The sequence below is a fragment of the Euleptes europaea genome, chromosome 20 (genome assembly GCF_029931775.1).
Source record: "Euleptes europaea isolate rEulEur1 chromosome 20, rEulEur1.hap1, whole genome shotgun sequence".
In the NCBI taxonomy this organism is placed as follows: Eukaryota; Metazoa; Chordata; class Lepidosauria; order Squamata; family Sphaerodactylidae; genus Euleptes; species Euleptes europaea.
In genome coordinates, this window is record NC_079331.1 from 4,822,669 (window position 1) to 4,850,302 (window position 27,634).

The 27,634-nt window shown below is 51.8% G+C and overlaps 1 protein-coding gene across 1 annotated transcript; it reads right to left on the minus strand.

Annotated features, from left to right (window-relative positions):
* Positions 1 to 8,041: 8,041 nt before the first annotated feature.
* On the minus strand, positions 8,042 to 26,817 carry ISL2 (ISL LIM homeobox 2). Its single transcript, XM_056865986.1, has 6 exons — positions 26,747 to 26,817; positions 25,794 to 25,983; positions 23,673 to 23,944; positions 18,683 to 18,972; positions 14,623 to 14,790; positions 8,042 to 8,264 (listed from the first exon to the last, which is right to left on the minus strand). Exons 1-6 carry the CDS (start codon positions 26,802 to 26,804, stop codon positions 8,148 to 8,150), a joined length of 1,095 nt encoding a protein of 364 aa, XP_056721964.1. The 5' UTR covers positions 26,805 to 26,817; the 3' UTR covers positions 8,042 to 8,147.
* Between the last annotated feature and the right edge of the window lie 817 nt (positions 26,818 to 27,634).

Here is a 27,634-nt window from a genome sequence, read left to right on the forward strand (position 1 = left end):
CCCGTGAGATAGATGGGGCTGAGAGAGTGGGACTAGCCCAATGACACCGAGCTGGCTTCGTGTGTAGGAGGAGTGGGGAAACCAACCTCAGTTCACCAGATTAGCCTCCCTCGCTCATGGTGAGGAGCGGGGAATCAAACCCGGTTCTCCAGATCAGAGTCCGCCGCTCCAAACTTCCACTCTTAACCATTACACCACGCTGGAAACTGCTTGGTCAAATTGTGGCGGGCGGAGAAGTCGGCTGGCATCAGTCCCGAAATATGGTGGTAGAAAAGTGCCGCCAGGTAGCTGCCGACTTACGGCAATCCCAGAGGGTTTTCAAGGCACGAGACGCACAGAGGTGGTTTGCCATTGCCTGCCCGTGTGTAGCAACTCTGGGGCGTCCTCAATGGTCTCCCGTACAAGTACTGACCAGGGGCGACCCTGCTTAGCTGCTGAGATCTGACGAGATCGGGCTGTCCTGGGCCATCCGGCTCAGGGCGATATACGTGGAGCAAATCTACATTCTCGTTTGCAAGAAACATACACGCATGGGCAGGCCAACCACCTGGGAAGGGAGCCAAGGCGCATTTGCTGCCTGAGTCACAAAATTATTACGTTTCTCAGATAGCCTAAACAGTTTGCACCTCTCCCCGTTTTTCCCCCCCATAACCACCCTGTGAGGTCAAGTCAGTGAATGACTGGGCCCAAGTCACTCAGCGGGGTGGGTGGGGGTTTCGACTGCAAATGACGGCTGTTGACGTGTTTATTTTAAATTATTATTTTGTTCCTTTTGTAAGTTTGCGCTCCATCCTTCCAAGAGAGAAGGCGTGGTATGGTGGTTAAGAGCCATGGTTTGGAGCAGTGGAGTCTGATCTGGAGAAATGGGTTCGATTCCCCGCTCCTCCACGTGAGCGGCGGAGGCTAAGCTGGTGAACTGGATTGGTTTCCCCACTCCTCCACACGAAGGCAGATGGGTGATCTTGGGCTAGTCACAGCTCTCTCAGCCCCACCTACCTCGCTTCATCGAGGAGGAGAATGGGAAACCTTGGCCCCTTCCTCCCCCGTGGGGGAGAAAACCCCACCGCTAAACCGTTTTTACCACCACTGGGAGTGGGGAAAGACCTGCATCTTTTCTCCAGTGGGGAATAAAAATGGCCGGCTTTTCCCAGAGGGGAAACAGCACAATGGGAAAGTGGGAAGCCCCTATTTTCCCCACACGTCTCTTATCTCTGATAAAGCAAAATAAAAGCAGAGGAGACCTTAACAGGTAACAGGGCCTCACATTTTATAGCTAAGTAGAGTCCCTCTGTGCTTAAGTCCAGCACTAGCCATTACAACATGTTTCTTTTCACTGGGGGGTGGGAGAAATCAACTCTTAATATTGCCTGAACTGGGGACTGAAAATTCCCATTGACGCCAGCAGCAGGAGGCCTCCTGGTAATTACCTCCGATGTCCATCCCTTGACCCTACCTCGCAGGGCTGCTGTGAAGACAACCCGGGACGAAGCCTTCCTGCGCCACCCCTGCAGGACAGGTAGGGTTAAAAACACATCGTTTTAAGCGATGCAGCTTCCTTCCGCCCTTTGGTTTTTCGACCCCCACCCCAAATTAAGGTTGCCAGCTCTGAGCTCAGAATTACCTGGAGATTTGAAGGGGGGGTTAGGGAGGGGAGGGACCTCAGTAGGGTATAATGCCATGCAGTCCACCGCCCATCTTCTGGGCATGGAGTAGGGGTCACAGGGTGTGTATGGGGGGGGGTAGTTGTGAGGTTCCTGCATTGTGCAGGGGGTTGGACTAGATGACCTTGGTGGTCCCTTCCAACTCTATGATTCTATGTTCTCCAGGAGAGCGCACAACAGGGATATCTTGTTTTGAATGCAGAGTTAGTTGCCCCATAAGCCTCCTGCTCCCCCTAGGTGGATTCCCTCCATCTTCCCGATGAACGATGCACGTTCGACAAAGACATCTCGGAAGTGCCGCGATGGATCTCCGGAAAAATCTGATCAGGCTGGAGCTTGAGTTGCCCGTCAGGCGTGACAGACGGCCGGGGATTCATCTCTATCTCTCTCCTTGAAAGAGAAAGAAATCAAAACAAGAAGCTGCAGAGAACAGCAGAGTGTTAGCGCTGTGCATGAGATGTACCGCAGGGAGGGTTTTTGGCTGCTCCGGCTCACGCACGGGGAGAGAAATGAGGGCAAGAAACATCTCTCATAGACAATCTGTTTCTTGTGAACTGGGCATGGCCTGGGCAGAAAGGGGGATTGATCTAAGAGGTCCTGATCCTGCCCTTTCCCGCAAGGAGTTCAGGGTAGCCCACCGAGTGGCCTTGGGCCAGTCGTAGGGTTGCCAACCTCCAGGTGGCACCTGGAGATCTCCCGCGATCACAACTGATCTCCAGACGACCAAGGTCAATTCCCCCTGGGGGAAATGGCTGCTTTGAAGGGTGGGCTCTGTGGCAGTATACCCTGCTGAGGTCCCTCCCCTTCCCAAACCCCACCCTCCCCAGCCTCCACCCTAAAAAACCTCCAGGTATTTTTCCCAACCCAGAGCCGGCCACCCTAGCCAGTTGTAGAGTCTCGGCCTAACCTACCTCACAGGGTTGTTGTGAGGATATAATGGAGCCGAGAAGAACAACCCCCCGGGGAGAAAGGCAGGGTATAAATTAAGCAAAGAAATGCACAAATGCTATTTTGTTTCTCATTACTACCAGATTCACTTGACAGTCATATGTAGGGGGTAATCTCTATGAAACAGGCAGGCCAACGGGCAAACCTTTTACCCCCTCCCAAACTGCTGTTTGCCCCCACCCCGAGAAGTCGCCCAATTGCATCGATGAGCTGCTGTCTCTGAATGGTTTTATAAAGTCCCATAACAGCGACTGTCCGTTATTCTAAGGTTTTTGCTGCCGACTTGGATCGTTTTTTTTAACCATCTTGGTTTTCTGTTGTGTAGTTCCTGGACAGCCGCTACGGTAGCAAGACGGCACATGCATGACAAAATAAACAATATATTTCCTGACGAACGCCTTCTGCAGACCGGCAGTTCTGGAACGACTCCTAAGGGCGCCAATCCTCTGGAACCACCCGCCACAAGATGCGCCTCAATTCGCAGGTAAGCCGGCTCAAACCTGACCATCCCATCCCCTGGGATGTCCAAAATTCTCCTCCTCCTGGCACTTAGGCGATAGGTAGTGTTGCCAGCTCTGGGTTGGGAAATACTGGGAGATTTGAAGGGGGGGTGGAGCCTGAGGAGGGCGACGTTTGGAGAGGGACTTCAATGACATAGAGTCCAATAGACAAAGCGGCCATTTTTCTCCAGCTGATCTCTGTCGGCTGGAGATCAGTTGTAATAGCGGGAGCTCTCCAGCCACCACCTGGAGGTTGGCAACCCTATGAATCAGACCATTGATCAATCAAGGTCAGTCTTGTCTGCTCAGACCGGCAGCAGCTCTCCAGGGTCTCAGGCGGAGGTCTTTCCCATCCCCACCTGCCTGGTCCCTTTAACTGGAGATGCCGGGGATTGAACCTGGGATCTTCTGCATGCCAAGCAGATGCTCTACCACTGAGCCACAGCCCTCCTCCCTTACCCAACTGAGCCCCTGGGGGGTGGGGGGGTGGCATGGGTTGGCACGTGCGTCGAGACCCCTCAAGAGGCGTTTTCTTAAGACACTGGCAGCCTTTGGGGGGGGATCTCCCTCCTTCTCCCCTAGTGCCCCAGATCGCCCCCTCCAGCCGAACACTGCAAAGGAGGTGGTGGGCTCTCCTTCCCTGGAGGTTTTGAAGCAGAGGCTAGATGGCCATCTGTCAGCAATGCTGATCATGAGAGGGAGGGCATCTTGGCCATCTTCTGGGCATGGAGTATGGGTCACTGGGGGTGTGGGGGGGAGGTAGTTGTGAATGTTCTGCATCGTGCAGGGGGTTGGACTAGATGACCCTGGTGGTCCCTTCCAACTCTAGGATTCTAGGAGGGGCAGGGCTGCTTCGTGCACCCGGATCTCCCCGCCCTGCGCCCGAACGTGTGAAAGGCGTTAAGTGCAAAAGCCCCCCCCCCCTCCATTTGGCAGCTCTGCCTTTGTGCTCACTGGAGCTTGGAAAGGCCCGGGGAGCCCCCTGCCGGGAAGAGCCCAGAGACGTCCCCTTCCCATCCCCGGCTAGCTGGGGGGGAAGCCGCCAGCCCCCTTCCCTCCCTCCCTCCAGCGCCAGCAGCCGGATCACTTGCAGGTGATGCCAGGAGCAGATAAGGCGCCGCCTCCGCCGTCTGGCCGGGAGGGGAGGAGAGGGCGGGCGGGGAGTGAGTGGGGGGGCACTGAGACCGGCCTTTCCTGGCCTGGGTGAGAACACATGAAGCTGCCTTATACTGAATCAGGCCCTTGGTCCATAGTATCATCTACTGAGGCCGGCAGCGGCTCTCCAGGGTCTCAGGCAGAGGTCTTTCCCATCACCTACTTGCCTGGTCCTTTTAACTGGAGATGCCTGGGGGATTGAACCTGGGGCCTTCTGCATGCCAAGCAGATGCTCTACCACTGAGCCACGGCCCCTCTCCATGGCTCTCCAGGGCCTCAGGCAGAGGTCTTTCACATCACCTACTTGCCTAGCCCCTTTAACTGGAGATGCCGGGGATTGAACCTGGGGCCTTCTGCATGCCAAGCAGATGCTCTACCACTGAGCCACAGCCCCTCCCCAATGTGAATGGGTGCTAAACCCGGGAAGGAACAGTGTGGCCCGGTTCCCAAGTTCCACGCCCATCCGGCCTTGGAGGAGGCTGCACGTGGGCCGGGGTGTGGGTTGCCAACCTCCAGGTGGCACCTGGAGGCCTCCCTCTATTACAGTTGACCTCCGGGTGACAGAGTTCAGTTCCTTTGGAGGAAAACGGCTGTTTTGGAGGATGGGTTCTGTGACATTGTACTCCACAGAGGTCCCTGCCCTCCCCAGGCTCCATCTCCAAATCTCCAGGAGTTTTCCAGCCTTGATGCGGCAACCTGACCCCCCCATCCCCCTGGGGAGGGTGGGGTTTGGAGAGGGGGGATCCCAATGTGGGTAGAATGCCGCAGAGTCCACCTTCCAGTGTAGCCAGGTTTGATGCACAGGTCCACTTAGATTTCAGTCGCCCCGTGGCGCAGAGTGGTAAGCTGTAGTCCTGCAGTCCAAGCTCTGCTCATGACTTGTGTTCGATCCCGACAGAAGTCGGTTTCAGGTAGCCGGCTCGAGGTTGACTCACCCTTCCATCCTTCTGAGGTTGGGAAAATGAGGACCCATCTTGCTGGGGGTAAAGGGAAGTTGACTGGGGAAGGCACTGGCAAACCACCCCATAAACAAAAAGTCTGCATGCACAGGGGACCTTTACCTTTTTATCATAGAATTACTCCCTTCTGTTGCAAAATGGCCTACGTAACTCTATCATTGTGAGTCAGGGAGGGGCCATGGCGAATCAGGGAGAGGCCCTCAGAGGCAGAGCATCTGCTTGGCGTGCAGAAGGTCCCAGGTTCAATCCCTGGCATCTCCAGTTAAAGGGACCAGGCAAGGAGGTGATGTGAGAGACCTCTGCCTGAGATCCTGGAGAGCCACTGCCGGTCTGAGCAGACAATACTGACTTTGATGGACCGAGGGTCTGATTCAGTAGAAGGCAGCTTCATGTGTTCAGTCAACAGCATCCTAAACATCTACGGATCTGAATCATCTGATCAGGCCATCCTTAATAAAGCTTTCCCCAGACATTTTTATCCAGGAAGGACCTCTCTCCCCCCACCTCTTTAATAAAAGCCGCTGTCGGAAAGTAGCCATTCTGGTTTTGCGAGCCATCAAAATGCACACGTATGACACAATATTTGGCCTTCAATGGGATTGCCTCTGCATCCCATACGCACAAAACCGCTACATGTCAGATCTCCTTTGGAAGGGAAAAATAAAAGAAGAACATTTCTATTTTGGGTGGATGAATGTGGGTGGGTATAGGAGAGAGAGGGGTTACAGAGGGTGATATGATTTCGTTTAAATCATGCCGTCAAATCCTCCCCTGGCTTAATAATTCAGGATCACAATTCGAGGAGGCCAACCCAAGCACAATTTATTTCTTTGCATTGGCAGGCACGGAGTGTGTGTGGGGGGAGAAATGGCTGCATTTCGTAAGACGGGGATCAGCCAGGATTCTTCTCCCCCCCCCACCTCAATTCTCTGGGGGCTCCTAAAATCTATGCTGGAGAAGAAAGAAATTGGACTCTTGATCTCTCGAGTCCCCGGCCCCGTAAGATTAACTCTCAGAGGTACAACTTTGAACGGCGCGGCTCTTGGCAGGCAGCTGTTTCTGCCCTGGAAGCGTTCCTGACTTTAAAGTGGTGGTTCTTAAATAGGGTTCTCACGTTCAGGCTGGGAACGTCACTACTGCTAGAGAGAGCGTGGTGCGGTGGTTAAGAGTGGTGGTTTGGAGCGGTGGACTCTGATCTGGAGAACTGGGTTTGATTCCCCACTCTTCCACCTGAGCAGTGGCCGCTAATCTGGTGAACCGGGTTGGCTTCCCCCCGCCTCCACACGAAGCCAGCTGGGTGACCTTGGGCTAGTCACAGCTCTCTTAGAGCTCTCTCAGCCCCACCTACCTCACAGGATGTCTGTTGTGGGGAGGGGAAGGGAAGCTGATTGTAAGCCGGTTGGATTCTCCCTTAAGTGGTAGAGAAAGTCGGCGAATAAAAACCAACTCTTCTTCTACATTTAATTTGGCAGACTGAAATAAGGGAAGCCGTGGTGGATTAATTCATGGAGGCAGTTGTAACCGGCCAAATTTTAATTGGTGGGGCCATAAACTGTGGCCTAGTTGCTTTGTAAAAAAAGGTTTTGGTGACACAGAAGTTACTGAGGGTAATCCTGACCGCAAATGGATTTGGGAGGGGTTATTAAATTGTAAACTATTATGCTTAAACACGCGATGCTGCCTGCTTTTGGGTCAGACTCTTGGACTGCCAAGAGCCGTATTCCCTGCTCCGACTGGCAGCTGCTCTCCAGTGGAGCACACATGAACACATGAAAGCTGCCTTCTACTGAATCAGACCCTGGGTCCATCAAAGTCAGTCTTGGCTACTCAGACCGGCAGCAGCTCTCCAGGGTCTCAGACAGAGGCCCTTCCCATCGCCTACTACCTGATCCTTTTAACTGGAGATGCTGGGGATTGAACCTGGGACCTTCTGCATGCCAAGCAGATGCTCTGCCACTGAGCCAAGGTCTCTGGTCAGAGGTGACGCAACGGAAAGTCAGGTTTTCCATCTTAGCTGTCTGGGGAATTTTTGATTTGTTTGTTTAAGTAGGCTTAAAGCGTTCAGGCCTGTAGCGCTGCACAACAAATCCCTCCACTTTACTATGTTCCTTTAATTTAGCCATACGGCGGCCATATTTTAGAGTCCGTCCCCCCCACTCATTCGTACCCTCTAGCACCGAGCAGTGATCACACAAAGCAGGTGGCTTCCGATCAGGTATTTGTTCTTTTATTAGTAAGGTCCAAATATCGATCCCACTGTTACCTGCCGCTGCGATAATAAATAACAATAATTTACTTTGGTCTGCAAAGGTTCTCCGTCCGTAAGATAATTTAACATTGGCAAGAAGGGAAGGGCAGGGAGGGGGAAACAAACACTCAGTCCTGCGGACGGTTCTCCAGCGATCATGCCGATCGGGGGGGGGGAAGAGCTCGGTTCCCCCTCCCGGGCCACCAAGCAAAAAAATAAAACAAGGTGGGGGGATTTCAAGATTTCTCCAGATGTCGGTCATCGAGTGTCCGATGGGAGGAAGCCACGTGACGATTGGTCAGGAAGACGTTGAATTTGTTACGATGAACATAGCGAATCTGAGATGATGGAGTCCGTTCATTGAGGCGTCCTCTTCCAAAAGAAAAGGGGAAATGTCCTCTGTCGTTAACAGGATTCAGGGCTAATTTTAGTAAAAATCCAGAGGGTTTTTTTGCGTCGACTCTTTCGGAAGGCCTCGCCCTGTATTTTTTTCCACTTGCGGGCTGGGAAAGACAGCAGAGCCCAGAGAGGATACAGCCCAAACCGGACGCAGGAAGAACCAGGTTTTTTAAATAAAGATAAATAATTTAAAGAGTCGAGTTCTGCTCGGAGGTCAGGAACTCATGCAGGGGGGCAGGAGCATGCGCAAGTCCGTGGAGGGGGGGGGCGGGCAGCTTCACGTCTCCACCGGGCTGGGAACCATGCTGTTGGGGGTATCGGGGAGCTGGGAAGACAAGGAAGTCACGTCACTGCCGGAGGAGTTCCCCAAGGAGCCGGATTCCGAAAAGGAGACCTGGAGGAAAGAAAAGGAAAAGGTAGGTAGTCGGAAGTTGTTTGGGAAGGCTCCTTTTTGGAGGACTGCCCAGTTGTTCAGAGCATGGGATAAGAATGTAAGAGCCCTGCTAGATCAAACCAGTGGTCCATCTAGTCCAGCACCCACACAGTGGCCAACCAGTTCCTCTGAAGATCCAACAACAGGGCATAGAGGCCAAGACCTTCATGAGAACATCAGAAGAGCCCTGCTGGATCAGACCAGTGGTCCATCTAGTCCAGCATCCTGTCTCACACAGGGGCCAACCAGTTCCTCTGGAGGTCCAATGTCAGGGCACAGAGGCCCAGGCCTTCATAAGAACATCAGAAGAGCCCTGCTGGATCAGACCAGTGGTCCATCTAGTCCAGCATCCTGTCTCACACAGTGGCCAACCAGTTCAACCACAGGGCATAGAGGCCAAGACCTTCATGAGAACATCAGAAGGGCCCACCTGGATCAGACCAGTGGTCCATCTAGTCCAGCATCCTGTCTCACACAGTGGCCAACCAGTTCCTCTGGCGGTCCAACAACAGGGCATAGAGGCCAAGACCTTCATGAGAACATCAGAAGAGCCCTGCTGGCTCAGACCAGTGGCCCATCTACTCCAGCATCTTGTCTCTCACAGTGGCCAACCGGATGCCTGGGAGGACCAACAAACAGGACACAGAGGCCGAGGCCTCACCTAATGTTGGGATTCAGAGGTTGACTGCCTCTGTAGACGGAGGTTCTCTGCAGTCACCAAGGCTAATCTCAATTGATGGACCTCTCCTCCAGGAATCTATCTACCCTTCCCCCTCTCAAAACCATCTGTGTTTGTGGTCGTCACTATGTCCTTTGGCATAATGGTCAGAGTTTAATTACTTGTTGGATAAAGAAGCATTTCCGTCTTCTGTTGGACTGTCCCCATAATTCCCAGACCTGGGCGGGATGGGTAATGCCACCATCACAATCACCCAGAGACAGAAATGAGGGGCAGGCTACAATCAGAGCTGCTGTACCATGGTAGATCTTCCCACGGCCTGTGGGGCCCAGAGCCATCTGTGTCCATCTGGGGTAGGGTTGCCAACCTCCCGGTACTAGCTGGAGATCTCCTGCTATTACAACTGATCTCCAGCCGATAAGTGATCAGTTCCCCTGGAGAAAATGGCCGCTTTGGAAATTGGACTCTATGGCATTGAAGTTCACTCTCCTCCCCAAACCCCGCCCTCCTCAGGCTCTGCTCCAAAAACCTCCCGCCGGTGGCAAAGAGGAACCTGGCAACCCTAATCTGGGGCCAGGGTTATCCTGATCAAAGGATGCATGAAATACCACCATAAACCCACCGCGCCAGCCAGTTTCTCCCCTTCTAACCCCCTCAGCCCACCCCTGCGAGCTTCGGGAATACAGTGAGACTTTTCCGAACGTCCTTCCCAGACTAAGCACGGGCCGTTCCGCAGCGCCTCTCTCCATATTTCACAGTTTGATGTATGGGGTACATATTTCATTCACCATCTTCCCGTCGCGTTGGTAAATGATAATTTAATTATGCAGGCAGCTCTCCCGCCACGCTTCGCCATTATATTAACTAAATAGGATACAGGATTCGTTTTTGATTATCCTCCAAAGCTTAATCGTTGTATCGGAAGGGAGGGGTCGGTAGACCCCCAAAGCGTGTACTGCAGATGTTCTGCTGCCGTCCATGTTCCAGAATCTGCAAATAAGTACGACCCGCTTTTCAACAAGTGGATCGGCGCTGGTCTTTCCAGCCACATTCATTCATGCTCCCAACTGGCATGTCTTTGCACCATGTCTGCACCGTATATTATTTTAGGCCAGTCCGCACTGCCAAATCCAGAGCTGGGCAAGCCTTCAAGCAAGTAACCTGTCAACAGGCAATTTTAGTTGTGTGAATTAGCTTGTCGTCGCTAAAAGCTAACTTGCATCTATGGCGGCCACGATCCAACTAGTCTGTCAACCGCAGGGGACTGCGGCGAGCACATTTTAGGACTGAGATGTGCCTCGGGTTTAAAGCCAAGGTCCATGTGGCGTATTAGCTAGATTCAGCAGCACTCAGACTGGTTTTCTGAGTATAACTTTCAGTATAATGTCAGCTTCATGCGTTCATGTGTGTTTGTGTGTTGACTCCTATTTAAGTGAATGGAGGACCAACTTTGGGAGCAAAATTGGGCTCTTGAACACCTGAAACTGCCTTCTACTGAATCAGACCTCAGTCCATCAAAGTCAGGATAGTCTACTCAGACCGGCAGCAGCTCTCCAGGGTCTCAGGCAGAGGTCTTTCCCATTACCTACTTGCCTGGTCCCTTTAACTGGAGATGCCGGGGATTGAACCTGGAACCTTCTGCATGCCAAGCAAATACTCTACCACTGAGTCACAGCCCCTCTCCATGGCTCTCCAGGGTCTCAGGCAGGGGTTTTTCACATCACCTACTTGCCTAGTCCCTTTAACTGGAGATGCCGGGGATTGAACCTGGGACCTTCTGCATGCCAAGCAGAGGCTCTACCACTGAGCCACGGCCCCTCCCCTCAACACTGAGGACTTTTTGACAGTTGAAGCTTCCTTTGTCAGACACCCTTCATGCCTGATGAAGGGAGCTTTGACTCTTGAACTCTCATACCCCGAAATCTTGTTTATCTCTAAGGTGCTGCTGGACTCTAATCTAGCGGTCCTACTACAGACCACCATAGCTACCCTCTGAAACTATTGCATATTGGTAACGGGTATCTAGAATCATAGAGTTGGAAGGGACCACCAAGGTCATCTAGTCCAACCCCCTGCACAATGCAGGAAATTCACAACTACCTCCCACACACACACCCAGTGCCCAGAAGATGGCCAAGATGCCCTCCCTCTCATGAACTGCCTAAGGTCATAGAATCAGCATTGCTGATAGATGGCCATCCAGCCTCTCCGTAAAAACCTCCACCCCGTTACACAAATGGCTAGGAGGATGGGATATAATAATTTGTACCCGGTGCCGCGAGTATTACATGAGCAACTTGTTCCTTTCTTCCTAGGGCGCGACGTCAGCTGTTCCCTTGACACGCCCAAGACCAATCTGCATTCTGATTACGGACGGCCCTTCAACCTTTCCAATCTGCTTTTCCCCCCTCAACGATTTGACTCAGCGGTTGCAAAATTTTGCTGCTTTTCTTTCGAAAGCAACAGACGACTTGGCATATCTGAAATATTAGGAACAAGGGACATCTTGCCTAAGAGGTCATGGCTGGCTTTGGTACAAACCATTACCGGTATCCTCTCGGTTTTTAACATGGGGAGGGATGCCAAATCTCCATTTCAGTGTTACAGGCTATTAGCTGCAAGCAGTTTACTTTGTAATTCCCCCCCCCCCATAGCTGGAATTTCCATTTATTTAATGTTTAGTCCAGGTTTGAGTATGTGAACAAAACATTTGCTTCCGGGTGGGGCTTTTATGATGGGGAACGGACATATTTCCTGATATATAGGGTTTTTACCAAAATGGTATTAGTGTTATTTGTATCGTGCTTTTCCTCCAACGAGCCCGGCACAATGGGGGGGGAGGATGTATACCCCCCCTTTATCCTCTCTACAGTCCTGTGAAGTAGGTTAGGCCGAGAGACAGTGACCTGACGTGGCAGGGCAGAGAGGGGATTTTAATCTGGATTTTCCTGACCACAGTCTGACAACGCTAACCGTTATATCACAAGGCCTTTATCACAGTTGTAGCGGAAGCCCAGTCGACAAACACGGATCTTCAAATAAGTCACATACAAGTAGGTCGCTTTATTCTGGGTTCGCTTCGGCAACTCGTTTTGAATTGGTGTCTGTTTTCCATTTTGCTCCTAAAGGGAGAATGGCAAATGCTGTCTACAAGTAGAGGGTTGCCGTTTCACGCTGCCATTCTGCTGATCTCGATGAGACCACCCAAAGCAAATAACTTGGGGGTCACAGCTTTGAGTTGGGGGCGATCTTAACATTTCCTTTTATCCAATAACCCCTCTAGGATACATTGACCATAAGCAAGGAATAATTGTTATTAATCACTTATCACCCAGTAGCCAAAAGGAGTCTTAAAAAAATTGCAACTGCTGAAGTTCTTTGTGGATCCCTGTCAGCGAGAAGAAGAAGAAGAGTTTGGTTTTTCTATGCCGACTTTCTCTACCGCTTAAGTAAGAATCAAACCAGCTTACAATCAACTTCCCCTCCCCTCCCCACAACAGACACCCTGTGAGGTAGGTGGGTCTGGGAGAGCTCTAAGAGAACTGTGACTAACCCAAGGTCACCCAGCTGGCTTCGCGTGGAGGAATGGGGCAACCAGCCTAGTTCTCCAGATTAGAGTCTGCCGCTCACATGGAGGAGTGGGGAATCAGATCAGGGTTCTCCAGATCAGAGTCCACCGCTCCAAACCACCGCTCTTAACCACTACACCACGCCATGTTTCCTTAAAGGAGCTTCCCAGAATATCAATTGCTCTTTTAGTGACTGAACAGGTTTAATTATATGGTACAAATTGCCACCCACTCTCGAAGTTATCTGGACAGTGGGGGAAAGGGGGCGATCTGAACATGAAGCAGTATTTGGAAAGAAGACAACAGTTTCAAAATTGGACAGGATAATTTTGTTGATGCACTCTAAGCTGGATGAAAATTACTCATTGTATTTCAGATGTTTGCTCAATTTTTGGTGTCCCAACAGACGAACCGTTGCCCTCTCGATTTATCAATATCATACTCGCTTTTTAAAGAATGGTAAATAACATTCTGCTTGATTTCCGGCCCGGCGTTAGTAATACTCGGATGTGTTATCGAATCCGACGGTCTAGCGCGGCTGTTCTTTCTAAACAAATTTCGTCACTCCCACCTCTGCAAAATACAATGCGTCGTGGCTGCATCAAGCCAAGAATCCAGGCCTCGATATGTCAGGAAAAACAAACCGGCCCTCTTCGGACACCTTAAAGTCTAACAAGGTTTTATTCCAGCATATAAACTTCGGCGGACTAGAGGCCGCTGCGTGAGAGGCGTGATTCACGAGGCTGGCTGGAATCCGGCTCAGCCCAATTCCACGGCTTCAGGTCCAAACATTACAACCTTCAACCCCAGTCGATCGTTCCAACTCAAAAACCGATCGTTCCAACTCAAAAACCGTTTCCGTCCAAAAGACAAAGACGCCCCCCTCTCGCTCCACCTACGCGGGTTCATCCTAGAGAATCTCTTTCCAGCGAGAGCCGTAGCAATTAGCCAAGACAAATACAGACAATCGGCGTTACGTCGGATTAATTTTATTCATGCACGGAGTGGTCATCCTGGATTCCATCTTTGCACAGAGGCAGAAGAAGAAGAGTTGGTTTTTATATGCCGACTTTCTCTACCACTTAAGGGAGACTCAAACCAGCTTACAATCACCTTCCCTTCCCCTCCCCACAACAGACCCCCCTGTGAGGGAGGTGGGGCTGAGAGAGCTGTGACTAGCCCAAGGTCACCCAACTGGCTTCGTGTGGAGGAGTGGGGAAACCAACCTGGTTCTCCAGATTAGAGTCTGCCGCTCCAAACCACCGCTCTCAACCACCACACCACCAGGCAGGCAATGGCAAACCACCTTTAAACATCTCTCATCTTTATATATATAAATAATTTATTCTGGGCTAGTTAATCCAAAGTAAAGAGCACAGAGTGATGGAGCCAGGTTTTGAGGGAATCTGAGGCAGTCCAAGAAGTAAGAACAGTGGTTGAACACAACAATTCAAGGTACATAAGAACATAAGAAAGGCCCTGCTGGATCAGACCCCGGCCCATCAAGTCCAGCAGTCTGTTCACACAGTGGCCAACCAGGTGCCTCCAGGAAGCCCACAAACAAGACGACTGCAGCAGCATTTATCCTGCCTGTGTCTCACAACACCTAATATAACAGGCCTGCTCCTCTGATGCTGGAGAGAATAGCTATGCATCATGACTAGTATCCATTTTAACTAATAGCCATGGATAGCCCTCTCCTCCATGAACATGTCCACTCTCCTCTTAAAGCCTTCCAAGTTAGTAGCCATCACCACATCCTGGGGCAGGGAGTTCCCCAATTGAACTATGCAGCACGCAAGACGAGTCCTGCTAGACCAAACCAGCAGTCCCTCCAACCAAACGGCTTTCTCCCGTGGTTGGCTCCCAGCAACTGCTATTCAGAGGTAGACTGCCTCTAGATGTGGATGTTCTACTGAATCGACAGCTTTGTGAATTTGCCTCCGTTCCCCTTTTACTGAATGTTTAAAAGGAAGCAACTCTGGGCTAGGTAGGGTTGCAGGCCGGAGGGAGGGAGGGCCCTGTCCTCATTGACCTGGGCGCTGGGGTCCCCCCCTCCTCTGTTTCTTACCAGTTGCTGAAAGGCGGGCTGGTCCAATTCACTTTGCAAGGCGAAATCACTGAGCGCCTTCCAGGGAGGTTGGTAGGTCTGGACCTCCACGGCGTTGCCCTGGACGGTGCTGTCATGGCGGATCGGGCTGCCGGCTACCAGCGGGGTCCCGGTCAGGCCCTGCAGGCTCTGCAGGAGGGAATCGGAGAGAAACGGTCAGCAAAGGCCCCCGTCCTGACAGCTGGTTCTTAGCAAGCAGCTAGGGAAGGTTGTCTGTGAGAGAAGGCTGGGGTCAAGGGTGACATGAACCCATGAAGCTGCCTTATGCTGAATCAGACCCTTTGGTCCATCAAAGTCAGTCTTGTCTACTCAGACCGGCAGCGGCTCTCCAGGGTCTCAGGCTGAGAGGTCTTTCACATCACCTGCTTGCCTGTTCCCTTTAACTGGAGATGCCGGGGATTGAACCTGGGACCTTCTGCATGCCAACCACTCAGCCACAGCCCCTTCCCAGTTGATTTACCCCTAGGGTATGGAAGGGTCTCCAGGGTCTCAGGCAGAGGTCTTTCACATCACCTACTTGCCTGGTCCCTTTAACTGGAGATGCCGGGGATTGAACCTGGGACCTTCTGCATGCCAAGCAGAGGCTCTGCCCCTGAGCCACGGGCCCTCTCCATGGCTCTCCAGGGTCTCTGGCTGAGGACTTTGAACACATGAAGCTGCCTTTTACTGAATCAGACCTTTGGTCCATCAAAGTCAGTCTTGTCTACTCAGACCGGCAGCGGCTCTCCAAGGTCTCAGGCAGGGGTCTTTCCCATCACCTAGTTGCCTAGTCCTTTTAACTGGAGATGCTGGGGATTGAACCTGGGACCTTCTGCATGCCAAGCTCCTCAGCCTGAGACCCTGGAGAGCCATGAAGAGGGACCTTCTGCATGCCAAGCAGATGCTCTGCCACTGAGCCATGGCCCCTCTCCATGGCTCTCCAGGGTCTCAGGCTGAGGTCTTTCACATCACCTACTTGCCATGTCCCTTTAACTGGAGATGCCGGGGATTGAACCTGGGACCTTCTGCATATCAAGCAGATGCTCTCCCACTGAGCTACAGCCCTTCCCCATAGACATAAGTGCATAGAAGCCTACAGGATTTCCTTTCCACAAAAGTAGCAGCAAGCATCAGGTACAGTGTCAGACTATGATTTGAGAGACCCCTGCTCAAATTCCCGCGCTGCTGTGGTCTCTTAGCCTAGCCTACCTCACAGGGCTGTTACGAGGATAAAACAGAGATGAGGCCCAGGTAACCAGCCTTTTCTGCATTTCATGGGGGCAGGAAAGTCCAGGAGTCAATATATGGGGTGGTGCCTTATCTGTATTTGCTTAATTTCTACCAAAAGATGGGCGGGGAGAGAAATCAAGCATGCTGTTGATCCACCCCCTCTAACCTCTGCCTCCAAATGCCAGGCACAGATCGGGGTTGACTGTCCCAGAGGCAATCGCTCTGCATGTGCTCAGAGGCACTACCTGAGAATTATCCGACGTTCTGCAGAGCCTGCAGTGTGAAAACTGGGCGCTAGAAAAAGCGGCGAGGGGCAAGAATCCTGCCTCAAAGAGAGAAGGAAAAACAGCCCCAGTTCACGGGGGTGGGAAGGCCCTGCCTGAAATCTGCAGCCGCTTCGTTTTGCTGCCATTCTGGATTTTACCCTCCAAAATCCACCCCCCTTTGTGTCCGAATAGACTGAGCACTGCCCCTTCCCCTATTCGCCATACAGGAATCCCTATCAGTAAAGTAGTTATCCCTCCTTTCCGTGGGATAGCAAATGAATGGAAATTAAAATCATCTGATTAATGGAGGCATTGGATATCAACCGGGCCTCGGGTATGCAGGGATGGCCCTCTCTCCCTTCCCCCAAGAGGCGATCTTTCCCACAGAAATGAGCTTTCTTTTCCAATGCCTTCTCTATCCTCCTTTCAAGGATTTCAACGCACAAACACCAGCTCAGATAACCTCCTTTCCCCGCAAAGCCAGCAGAAATAAATCATACTCGTTTTTTTCCAGAATTGTTTTTAACCTAGGCGGGGATGAGGCGATTGCATTTTTGAACAGCTTGTCACAATCTTATCCTTTGAACTAATAAAACTCCTATAGATTGGGAGGGGGGAGAAAAACAATGATTTGTTCCAAGAAGTATTGGGGGGGGGTTATATATTTGGACCTGGGCACAATCCTTAGAAACCCCCTCCCCTCTGCAACTGGGAACAGATTGAAACGGAGAAAGAGACTTCCAAGGTATTTTGGGGTGTTTTTAACATTGCAAAATCCCGTGTTTTCTCGGAAGTAAGTCCTGTTTGCTCGGCGGGGCTTGCTCCTAGGGAAACACGCCTAGGACTACAGCCTAGAGCATACAGAGGAGGAAAAAATAATCCAGACGAAATGCCCTTGGGGCATCCAAGTTCATTGACAAGTGTTTGTACTCTAAGGGAGAGTCTTGCAAAGAGCCAAGACACAAAACGAAAGCGACTGGTGGGAAACGCCTGCAATTGCTTCCTTTCCTTTCTCTGCTCTCTTGGTTTTGCTTTGACCTCTCCGGCAGTTTCACAATTCACTCCCCAGAGTCACTTCTCAGTTTGTTTGTTTTTGGGGGGGGGGTCCATTTCACTACCCTGGCGATCTGGCAGGGAGTTTTCTTTGCCCTTCCATAGTAAAAATGCAACAACGGAGAGGTGATAAAAAATTAGGACGGAATACACTTGGAAACTGACGATTCTCTCGCACGACGTCTGCTTATCTCGCTGAACTTGTAGGTAGGACAAATTCCCTCGCATCTGGCTCGAAAGCTTTTATATAGCGCACCCAGGGGTTAAAGCACATCGCAGTCATCCTTACAACAGCCCTATAAGGTAGGGGTGGTAATATGAGCCCCTAAATTACAAGTGATCTGATCCAGGTTTGGCACCTCCTCTCTGTGGGACTGACAACCCAGGGTTCTCCGGCCCAGCATTTCAATTATTATATTACAATATTTTGAGATGCCTTTTATTTATATTTTAAACCCTTTTAGGTTGTCTTTCCCTACACAGCGTTAGCCCAGTATCCCACACCAGATCTCTTCTCAAGCGTTCTTGAAAATATACTTCAAAATGTGTCCAGACGTTTTCCCTTTTTTAATTTAATTTAGAAAGGGCGATGGTCTTTTAGAGGAAACATTCATTCCTGATTTAATTTTAAGCCAAATAACTTTGGGTCAATAATGAAACCTGTCTCTGCCGAGGGGGGAGCATTCCAGTCACCTGTGCTCCCCCCACAACTCTGTTGTGATCTGCCTGGAGTCCCCTTGAGAAAGGCGGACTATCACCCAGATAAATAAAAACCAATAAATTCCAATAAAATCAATCAGTCAACAGGTGGGGAACCTATTTCTTCTCCCCCTCCTCCCCCAAAATTGCCAGCTGACCGGATTGTGTTGACTGCCTCTGTGTGATCTGCCTGGTTTCCCAGTAGCGAGGAAGGCGGACTACAACCAAGATAAGTAAAAATTAAGAAATGCCAATCAAATCAATCAGTGGGTGGGGGGGACCTATTTCTTCTCCCCCAAAAAAAGATCACCGGCTGACCAGATTGTGTTGACTGCCTCTGTGTGATTCGTCTGGCATCACAGTAGCGAGAAAGGCGGACTATCACCAAGATAAATAAAAGATCAAGAAATGCCAATCGAATCAATCAGTCAGGGGGGGGGCTATTCTTCCCCCCCCCAAAAAAAAAGATCGCTGGTTGACTGGATTGCATCGATGGCTGCACAGTGCATTCCTAAGGAGAGTTACTCCAGCCTAAGCCCATTTAAATGAATGGGCGTAGACTGGAGTCACTCCTCTTAGGAGCGCACTGCAAGTGTGCTCCGCCTGGTGTCCCAGTAGGGAGAAAGGCGGACGATCCATCCCTTCAATGAATGCAAAGAAAACCAACCCCTCAATGTCCTTCTCGTCCCCAAACTGCCAGGAAAGGGGGAGAGTCTGGGGGGGAGGGGGGCAGAAGGGAAGGGGGGTGTCTCTATACCCACCCATCCGCAAGCCCCCTCCGCCAGTGCCCTTACTGCCTTGTCTCCGTGGTGCTGCTGCTGTTGCAGCTGCTTCATGAGGATGGACTTCTTCTTGTCCTTGCAGCGCTTGTTCTGGAACCAGACGCGGATGACGCGGGGGCTCAGGCCCGTCATCTCCACCAGCTGCTCCTTCATGAGCGCGTCGGGCCGTGGGTTGGCCGCGTAGCAGGTGCGCAGCGTGTGCAGCTGCTTCTCGTTCAGCACCGTCCGCACCCGCGTGGTCTTCTCCGCCGCCTTGTGCACGTGGGCGCGCAGGGAGGGCTGCCGGCCGGGACCCCCCGAATCTGCAGGGGGGAAGGAGGAGAGTTTGGAGGGGGTTGGACTAGATGACCCCGGGGGGTCCCTTCCAGCTCTGTGGCCATTTATGCTTGGTAATTAGCAGTGTGTTCCAGGCTGAAGTGCCCTGCATTTTTTCTTTTTTTGTTTTGCACCTGCTTCACATTGCTTAAGGGCCCCTTTGTGTGTTTTCTCCCCTCCATCGCGAAGGATCCCCTCAAGGAAGCATGCACAATCACAGCTGCTCCTTAGCTAGGCAACTGGCAATGCTAATGGCTGTGCAAACAAAGGGACGGAGGAGCAGGTGAGTATAGGGTGGGGGTGGAATTTGACCGTGAATAGGCATTTTAAAAGTCTCATTAAAAAAAAAAAAAGCTTTGAGCGAGCATCAAAATTGACCCTGCATACATGGCCTTTGATTCTATGAGGAAGGAGGGTCAGGGCCAGGGCTTGGGGGGTGGCCCTTCCCGGGAAGCTCCCAGCCCCCCTCCCCAGGGGGCGCCCACCCACCTACCCACCCTCTGAGAATGCACTCCGCACATGCTTAGAGGCATGCTCGCCCAACTCCAGGTAATGACCCATGCGCCCTTTTGTCCCTTGCAAAGAAAGTTTTGGGGGGCCAAACCCCAGGAACTGCCCGCCCCTCCCTGTGTTGGAAAGGGGACCCTAAAGAGCCCCCCTCCCGGAACAAAATCCCAGTGAGTAGCTTGTAAATCAGACAGGGGCTCTGCGAGCCAGGAATGGCTTTTGGAAAAGATGCATTTTTTGGAGCAGGATGGCAAAAAAAATTTTTTTGTGCAGGATGGCAAAATTATTATTATTTTTTTGGTAGGGCGGCAGAAAGAAAATGTGTGTATGTGGATGGATAGAGCGATAGATGAGAGATAGATGGATAGATAGAGAGATAGATATATACACACACATTAGATATCAATATTAGATAGATAGATAGATAGATAGATAGATAGATAGATAGATAGATAGATAGATAGATAGATAGATAGATAGATAGATGCATTATTGTAAAACCTCTTGGAGATTTTTTTTTTCCTTTAAGGAAAAGTGCTCTTGCAAGCGAACCCCATGAAGCAATCAAATTGCTATCGGGTTGGGACTTTGCCTGGTGGGGGGCCTTGGAAGGGTCTCTTCTCCCCCTCCCCAAAATAACCGGCCCAAGGCAGGGCCGGCAGGAGAGTCCCCGGCTGGACTTCCCACCTCAGGCCCGGAGAGCGCTTTGCAAAAAAAAAACCCGGAAAAGCAGCTTAGGAGAGCTGGAGGGGGGCAGGGGAAGCGGGCAGGATCCTGCCCAGGACGGGAAAGATCTCCCTGAAGAGCAGGCCGATCGCCCTGCGGAGGAGAGGCGCGATTTTTAAAGGGTTTGGGGGTGGGGGAGGGGATTAGTTCTCATTCTTGCACAGCCTAGCCGCTCAATTTCTTAGGAAATAGCAAAAATTAAAAAGGGGGAGGGTTTCCCAGTTGCCCCCTCCCTCTCCAAAAAAAACCAAATGCAGGACAGAAACGCGAGGCGGATTGAACTGCCCCACATGGGAGATAGATAGATAGATAGATAGATAGATAGATAGATAGATAGATAGATAGATAGATAGATAGATAGATAGATAGATAGATCCCAGTATTGATCAGACTGCGCCAAAGTGGGGGGGGGGAGCCAGGTATTGTAATAGCCAGCAAAAATAATAAAAGCGACCCTTTATTGCCAGGCTCGAGAATGCCTTGTTTGCAAGATCGTTTGAATGTTTGCAGGTCTCTTAAAAAATAGATTAAAGGGAGCCGGATCCGAATCGGATGTCGCCCCCCCCCCCTGCAAACGAAATTGCCCGCAGGCTCCGAAGGGCGACCCATCGGCTGGGGGAAATGTCCCAGGGCAGGGTTTTGCGAAGGGAATGCGGCGCTTTGGACAGAAAGAAGCCGGCCCCAAACCTGATCCCCGCGGCAGGCCAGGTGAAGAGAAAGAAAGAAAGAAAGAAAGAAAGAAAGAAAGAAAGAAAGAAAGAAAGAAAGAAAGAAAGAAAGAAAGAAAGAAAGAAAGAAAGAAGGGAAGGAAGGAGGGAAGGAAGGAAGGAAGGAAGGAAGGAAGGAAGGAAGGAAGGAAGGAAGGAAGGAAGAAAGGAAGAAAGAAAGAAAGAAAGAAAGAAAGAAAGAAAGAAAGAAAGAAAGAAAGAAAGAAAGGAAGGAAGGAAGGAAGGAAGGAAGGAAGGAAGGAAGGAAGGAAGGAAGGAAGGAAGGAAGGAAGGAAGGCGCTTACACCATGCAACCGCGGTTCCTTCTCCCCTGACCCTCGGCATATTTACGTAGAAGTCCCACTGTTTTATTTACTTCCAAGTAAGCCGCCTACGTGGGCGTAAAGGAAGTAAATGTGCACGAAGTCCGTAGGGGAGGAAAAATATCCTGAGTAAACAACTGTAGGGTCGCACTGTAGAGGGGTTTTTTGCTTTTGCTTTTTTAAAGGGATTAAAATTCAAAATATTCGGTTCGCTCTCATTCGCCAACGCTGTTTCAGAATACCGTAAATGTTCCTTAAGGGGCGACTGTCTTTAAGATGAGGAGGAAATGGGGGTCTTTTCGTTGGAGGAAGGGGAGAGGAGGGCTCTGTCTCAGTTCAGGCGCAGACCCGAGGCCGGATCGCGCCTCTGGCACAAAAAGGCCTCCGGCGTGGCCAAAAGGGGACAGATCAGGTCGTTTTCCTCCGGATCTAGGAGGAACTTTCAGGATTCCGGTTGGGGGGGAAAGGGGGAGGGGGATGGCCCATTGGATCCCCTTCCCCGGAATCCCGGGATTGGACCTGCGGGGCTGCGTCTCCTCGGTCGGGAAAGACGGCAGAGGCGCCCTGCGCCGCGCGTAAAAGCGCGCCAGGGCGCAATCCGGAGCCAGGCGGCTCCTGCGAAGTCAGTCCCGGAAAAGAGGCCTTAGGAAGGCACCTCGATTCTCCTGGGGGGCCAGCTCCGGCCCAGATGGAGCTGGGGGGGCAGATCTCTCCGGCCGGCCCTGGCTGGGTGCTTTGTCCCCGCCTGGAGGGGGCAGATCCAGCCGGGCGCCTGGGGAGGAACCGCAGGGATCCCCTAGGGATTCCCAGAGGGGAGCCTTTTGCCGGGCTGGCTTTGATCCGGACCCACTCCGGTTTCCTTGGCTTGGGGGGCGTTGGCTGGTTCTGGAGATGCACAAAGAGAGAGAGGAGCCAGGAAGCAAACCTTCTTGCTCTCTCTTCCAGCCTTTCCTTCAATCTGCAGTTCTCCTTTTCTTGTTTAGACAACCCTCCTGATCCCCTCCTGCCCGGAACCTCTGTCGTACCAGTCGAAGAAAGGGGAGTCTCTAAGGGACTCCCCACCCCCATCCAAGTCCCTCTTTCTGGGTGCCTCTGCGCCTCTTCTCGGTGGGTTTTCGGGGTTGAGAATTCCGCCTCGAGGTCTTCCTCGAAGAAAGGCGGGTTTAAAATTCCCCAAAAAACAAAAGGATGTTTTTAAAAGTAAAAAGCAAGAGTCCAGTAGCACCTTAAAGACTAACAAAATATTTTCTGGCAGGGTGTGAGCTTTAAAAGTAAAGTGAGCTTGGCGGAAGGGGGGGGGATAGAAGCATGAAATGCCCTCCTTCCCTGGGGAGGGGGGGCAGAGTCTTCTCTGGAGGAGGGAAGCCGGACTTGGCGCGTCCTCCTCGAGGGTCCCGCCGGCGTCTCCGCCAGCCCGTCTCCCTCTCCGACGAGGGCCTTTGGAAAGACCTCCCAGAGCCATGGAGGGGGGAGAGGAGGAGGGCCTCCCCGCAGGGCAGCTCTGGAGAGCTTCAAACGCCGGGCGAGAGGGAGACAGGCCGGCCGCCTCTGGCCTGCCCCGCCCCGGCCACCGAGATCGCGCTCCCCCGAGCCCTTTCCCGGAACCTCTCCGCCAAAGGGGAAGCATCACGCCCGCTGGGAGACAGAGCCCCGGCCTGGGAGGAAGGGAGGGAGACCGAGACACAGAGCAGGAGAAGGAGAAAGAGAAGGGAGAGAAAGAAGGAGAAAGAAAGAAGGGAACACAGAGAAATAAGAGGGGGGGGAAAGGAGAGGGAGAGAGAAGGGAGAGAAAGAAAGAGAAAGAAAAAAGAAAGAGAAAGAAAGAAACACAGAGAAATGAGAAAGAGAAAGGGGGAGGAAGAGAGAAGGGAGAGAAAGAAAGAAAGAAAGAAAGAAAGAAAGAAAGAAAGAAAGAAAGAAAGGAAGGAAGGAAGGAAGGAAGGATGGATCAGAGAAATAAGACAAAGAGAAAAGGGGAGGGAGAGAAGGAAGAGAAAGAAAGAGAAAGAAAAAAACAGAGAAATAAGAGAGAAAGAGAAAGGGAGGAAGAGAGAAGGGAGAGAGAGAAAGAAAGTGAAAGAAAGAAACAGAGAAATAAGAAAGAGAGAAAGAGAAAATGGGAGGGAGGGAGAAGAGAGAGAGAAAGACAGAAAGAGAAAAAGAAAGAGAGAAAAAACAAATAAGACAGAATGAAAGACAGAAACAGAAAAGCGGGGGAGAGAGAGAAGGGAGAGAAAGACAGAGAAAGAAAAAAGTGAAAGAAAAAACAAAGAGAAATAAGACAGAAAGAAAGAGAGAAAGTAGGAATGAAAGAGGGAGAGACACCCAGAAAGGCCGAGAGGACGACAGCCTGCCAGGCCAGCCCTTGCCTGGGCCTGGCCGGCGTCAGTGGAGGCCCCCCCCCCGGGGCAGAGGCCTGCCTACCTGCCAGCGGGAGGCCCTGCCTGGCGGCGGGCAGGTGCCCGGGGCTGCGCGGGGGGCTGTGGTCGGCGCCGGCCTGGTCGAGGAGGAGGCTGTGGTCGGCGCGGCAGAGGAGCTGGTGGTCCCGCAGCGAGAACTCGTCCCCCGGCAGGAGCTGGCGGCTGCACACCGAGCAGCGGAAGCACTCCAGGTGGTAGACGTGGTCGCGGGCGCGCATCACCAGGTCGCTGCTGCTGAAGCCCGCCGCGCACTTGGCGCACTTCACCCCGAAGAGCCTGGGGGGGGGAGGCGGGGGGAGAGAGGCGGGAGACCGTGAGACCCCGGAGGGCAACACCCCCCACAAAAAAAAACCCCTCCCCGCTGTACGCTCCCCGGGGCAGAGGCCGGCCCGCCGAGATTCCCCTTGCATTCGGATGGCAAACGAATCCCTTGCTGTTAGAGAATCGCACCGGGAGTTTATGCCTTGGGTTTGCCGCCCTCCGGATGCCCATTTCCCCCCATCCGAATTCTCAAAACTCTGCATGGGGGGTTTATTGTTGGATTTTGAGGATTTGGGTGGGGGGAGTGGGCATCCAGAGCGCGGCAAATCCGAGGCAAAGCCTCCCGTGCATCAATGACCATTCGTCCCTCGAAGCGATTCTCGAACAGCAAGTGGTGGACCCGCTCCAGCCCCACGAGCTACACCCGAGGAGGAGCAGCTTCGTGTTCCCAGAGAGGGGTCAGGAAGGTGGGAGAGAACACAAACGCCCTGCATACTGTTATTTATTATGCGAATAATATTTTCGTTCCCTCTCTTATGGGAGGTTTTGCATTGGATTTGCTGCTCTCTAGATGCACATTTTCCCCCATCTGGGCCATTTATACATGGGAGGTTGTGCCTTGGTTTGCCGCTCTCTAAAAGTGCATTTCCCCCCATCCAAATTCTTAAAATTCAACAATAAGCCCCCTTAAAATTCAACAATAAGTTTTGAGGATTCGGATAGGGGAAATGTGCATCTAGAGAGCGGCCAATCCAAGGCAAAACCTCCCAGGCTTAAATGGCCCTCAAAACTCTGCATGGGGGCTTATTTTTGAGTTTTGAGAATTCGGATGGGGAAAATGCGCATCTAGAGAGGGGCAAACCCAAGGCAAAAACAACCCCAGGCATAAATGGCCTACAGTATAGCATGCATGGACTATGCCTATAGTCAGATTCGAGTCCTGGAGCACCTCAGAGACAGATTATGCCTGGGAGGTTTTGCTTTGGACTTGCCCCTCTCTAGATGCCCATTTCCCCCCATCCAGATTCTCCAAACTCAACAATAAGCCCCCATTCAGAGTTTTCAGAATTCGGATGGGGAACATGTGCATCTAGAGAGAGGCAAATCCAAAGCAAAACACCCATTGCATGCAAGAGTTTCAGGGTGTAAGCTTTGGAGAGTCAAAGCTCCCTTCGTCAGTATTATACTATGGCACAGTGTGTACAGTCGGTTTACTCGGAAGGGAACCCCACTGAATTTCGATGGAGGGCAGATCCCAGCACTTATTCCAACCGTTGGTCTGTTGCAGCGAGAGGGTTTTTATAAATATTCTTGTGGTCCTCAACCTGCCTTGGCTGATCACTGCAATTTCCTTAGCCCTGGATCTGCACCGAAACCAAAAGGGGGTTTACTCCCGAGGAAGCGTCGCCAGGAAAGAAAGGTTTGATCCCCTGAACTGGAGAGATGGCAGGGCCCATTTATGCACGGGAGGTTTCGCTTTGGATTTGCCCCTCTCCAGAATGATGCACATTTCCCTCCCACCCCAATTCTCCAGACTCAACAATAAGCCCCCCATGCAGAGTTGTGAGAATTCGGATGGGGCAAATGGGCATCTAGAGAGGGGCAAATCCAAGGTGAAACTTCCCAGGCATAAATGCCCGGGGGTTGTGAATTCTCACGATCCACTCGGAGCTTCTGGTCGCCTGGAGGGCAAAGAGCAAAGAAACTATCCCTTCCTCCGGCTTGCTGTATATCCCACCCCACAGGGTCGATTTTTTCCCCTTCTCGGGACGTGTAAGCAAACGAAAACGAAACGAAAATGGTTCTAGCAGCTCTTTCTTCCCTGTTGGGGAAAGGGGGTGGGTTGAAGAGAGAAGGGAATCACCTGATATAATCCCTTTTGCAATAGGTCTTTCCGTCCCTCACAAAACAGGTGCAGGTCTCGTCCAAATACTGGCTACAATCCGCGCATTTCAGACACGCTGCGTGCCACTCCAGGTCCGGGGAGACCTTCAGGATGTACTGGTCGTGGATTTCGCTCCGGCAGCCCACGCACATGGCTATCCCGGGCTTCTCTACCGGGGGGGAAACGAGCAGAGGAGACTCAGAACCCCTCCCGAGCACCCTCGCCAGGGTTGTCCCTCCCCCAGGAGCAGAGGGGATGGGAAACAGGGGAGGGAGACCCCCACGAATCCGGGCAGGCTTTTAATCCCCTTCCTGGCACCCCAAAGCAATCAATCCCCCCATCCCAAACCATGGAGGGGGGCGTCCACTGAAAACCCTGCATTTTTTTTTGTCGTTTCGCCTATATTACTCTCCCCCCCCCCACAATTCCACTGCAGAAAAACGGAGTCAAAATCGCCCACTGATAGAGCAAAATAATAATAAATTTGCGAGAATCTTGGCCGGCAGAATTCTTGCGACCAAAAAATGATATTATAGTCGTAATAAATCCTATCTCCTCTCTCTCTGTACGTTTCTAATTCACCGTTTAACTGGTCAGAGAGAGGAAGGGAGAGACAACCCCCCACCCCAAATAAGCAACCCATCATAACAACGCGGCAGCAATATTCTGCAATATATTAGACACTTCTTTTTCCCCCAAATCCAAACCAAACCGAAGGCGAGGAGGTTGGGCAGGAGAGCCCCAGATATTGCAACCGACCCGCATTTTTTTTTTTGCAAAGAGATCTCGCTCTCTTTGCCCCCCCCCAAAAAAACAAATCTCCTTGCAAAATAAAGCCACGCTGCCCAAAAATCCCATCCAATCTTTGCAGATTACATTCAAACCAGAGAATCCAGGGAAGGGGGAATTATTTGGGAGCAAGAGGCACTTACTTTTCGGATGATCCCCCATAGCCCCCAGGAAAGGATGAGAAAAAATAATATCCACCATGCAGAAAAGAGGAGTGCAATATATATATATATATATATATGGGGGGCTGGAGAGCAGGGGGGGAAATCCTTCCCCGACCCCGGAGCCGTCTGGTTTTCTAACTCGCCAGGCTCTCCCGGAGCAGTTGAGAGGGGAGGCTGGACTCCCCCCCCCATACGCAGCATGACGTCAGCGCGCCTCGGACCGCCCCCCCCGAGTCCCTGGGAAAAGGGAGGGGGCCGGGAGCAGTGACGTCACCGAGGGGCGGCGGCAGCCCCCGGAGGCGATTGGCGGGCGGGCGGAGGGCGAGCGGGGATTGGCCCGGGGGGGAACAATGGGACGCGGGACGCGGGATGGGGGGAGCGGGCGGGGAGGTGACCGGTGGGCATCCCTGCCTTTCTCTCCCCCCCCCCATTTCTCCAAAGTCTCCCATCGGCGGAGATCTCTTGCAGCTGCGAGCGAGACAGGCAGGGGTTCCTGCAGGCGGATTCCCACCAGCGAGAGGAGATTCCTTGGGGGATCCTCTTTTGAGAAAGTCTCTCCCACCTCATTCGTTGAATGGGGGGGGGAAGCAATCTCTTTTTTTGGGGTGTGTGTTTTATTTTATTTTATTTTTTACTTTGTTTCCCTGCAAAGGTTCTTTAAAGGCGAGGACTATAAATGTAGAAGATGCTGTTGTTACTGTTCTTATTGGTATTATTCGTATTATTCTCATGATTGTCATCCGGATTCTCATCCTCATTAATAATATTATTATTATTTGCTTTTTAAAAATAATCCAGGTTAATTTGAATTTTATATTTGCCTGTGCGTTGCGGCTGCAATCGGTGGCGTGGGGTAGTGGTTAAGAG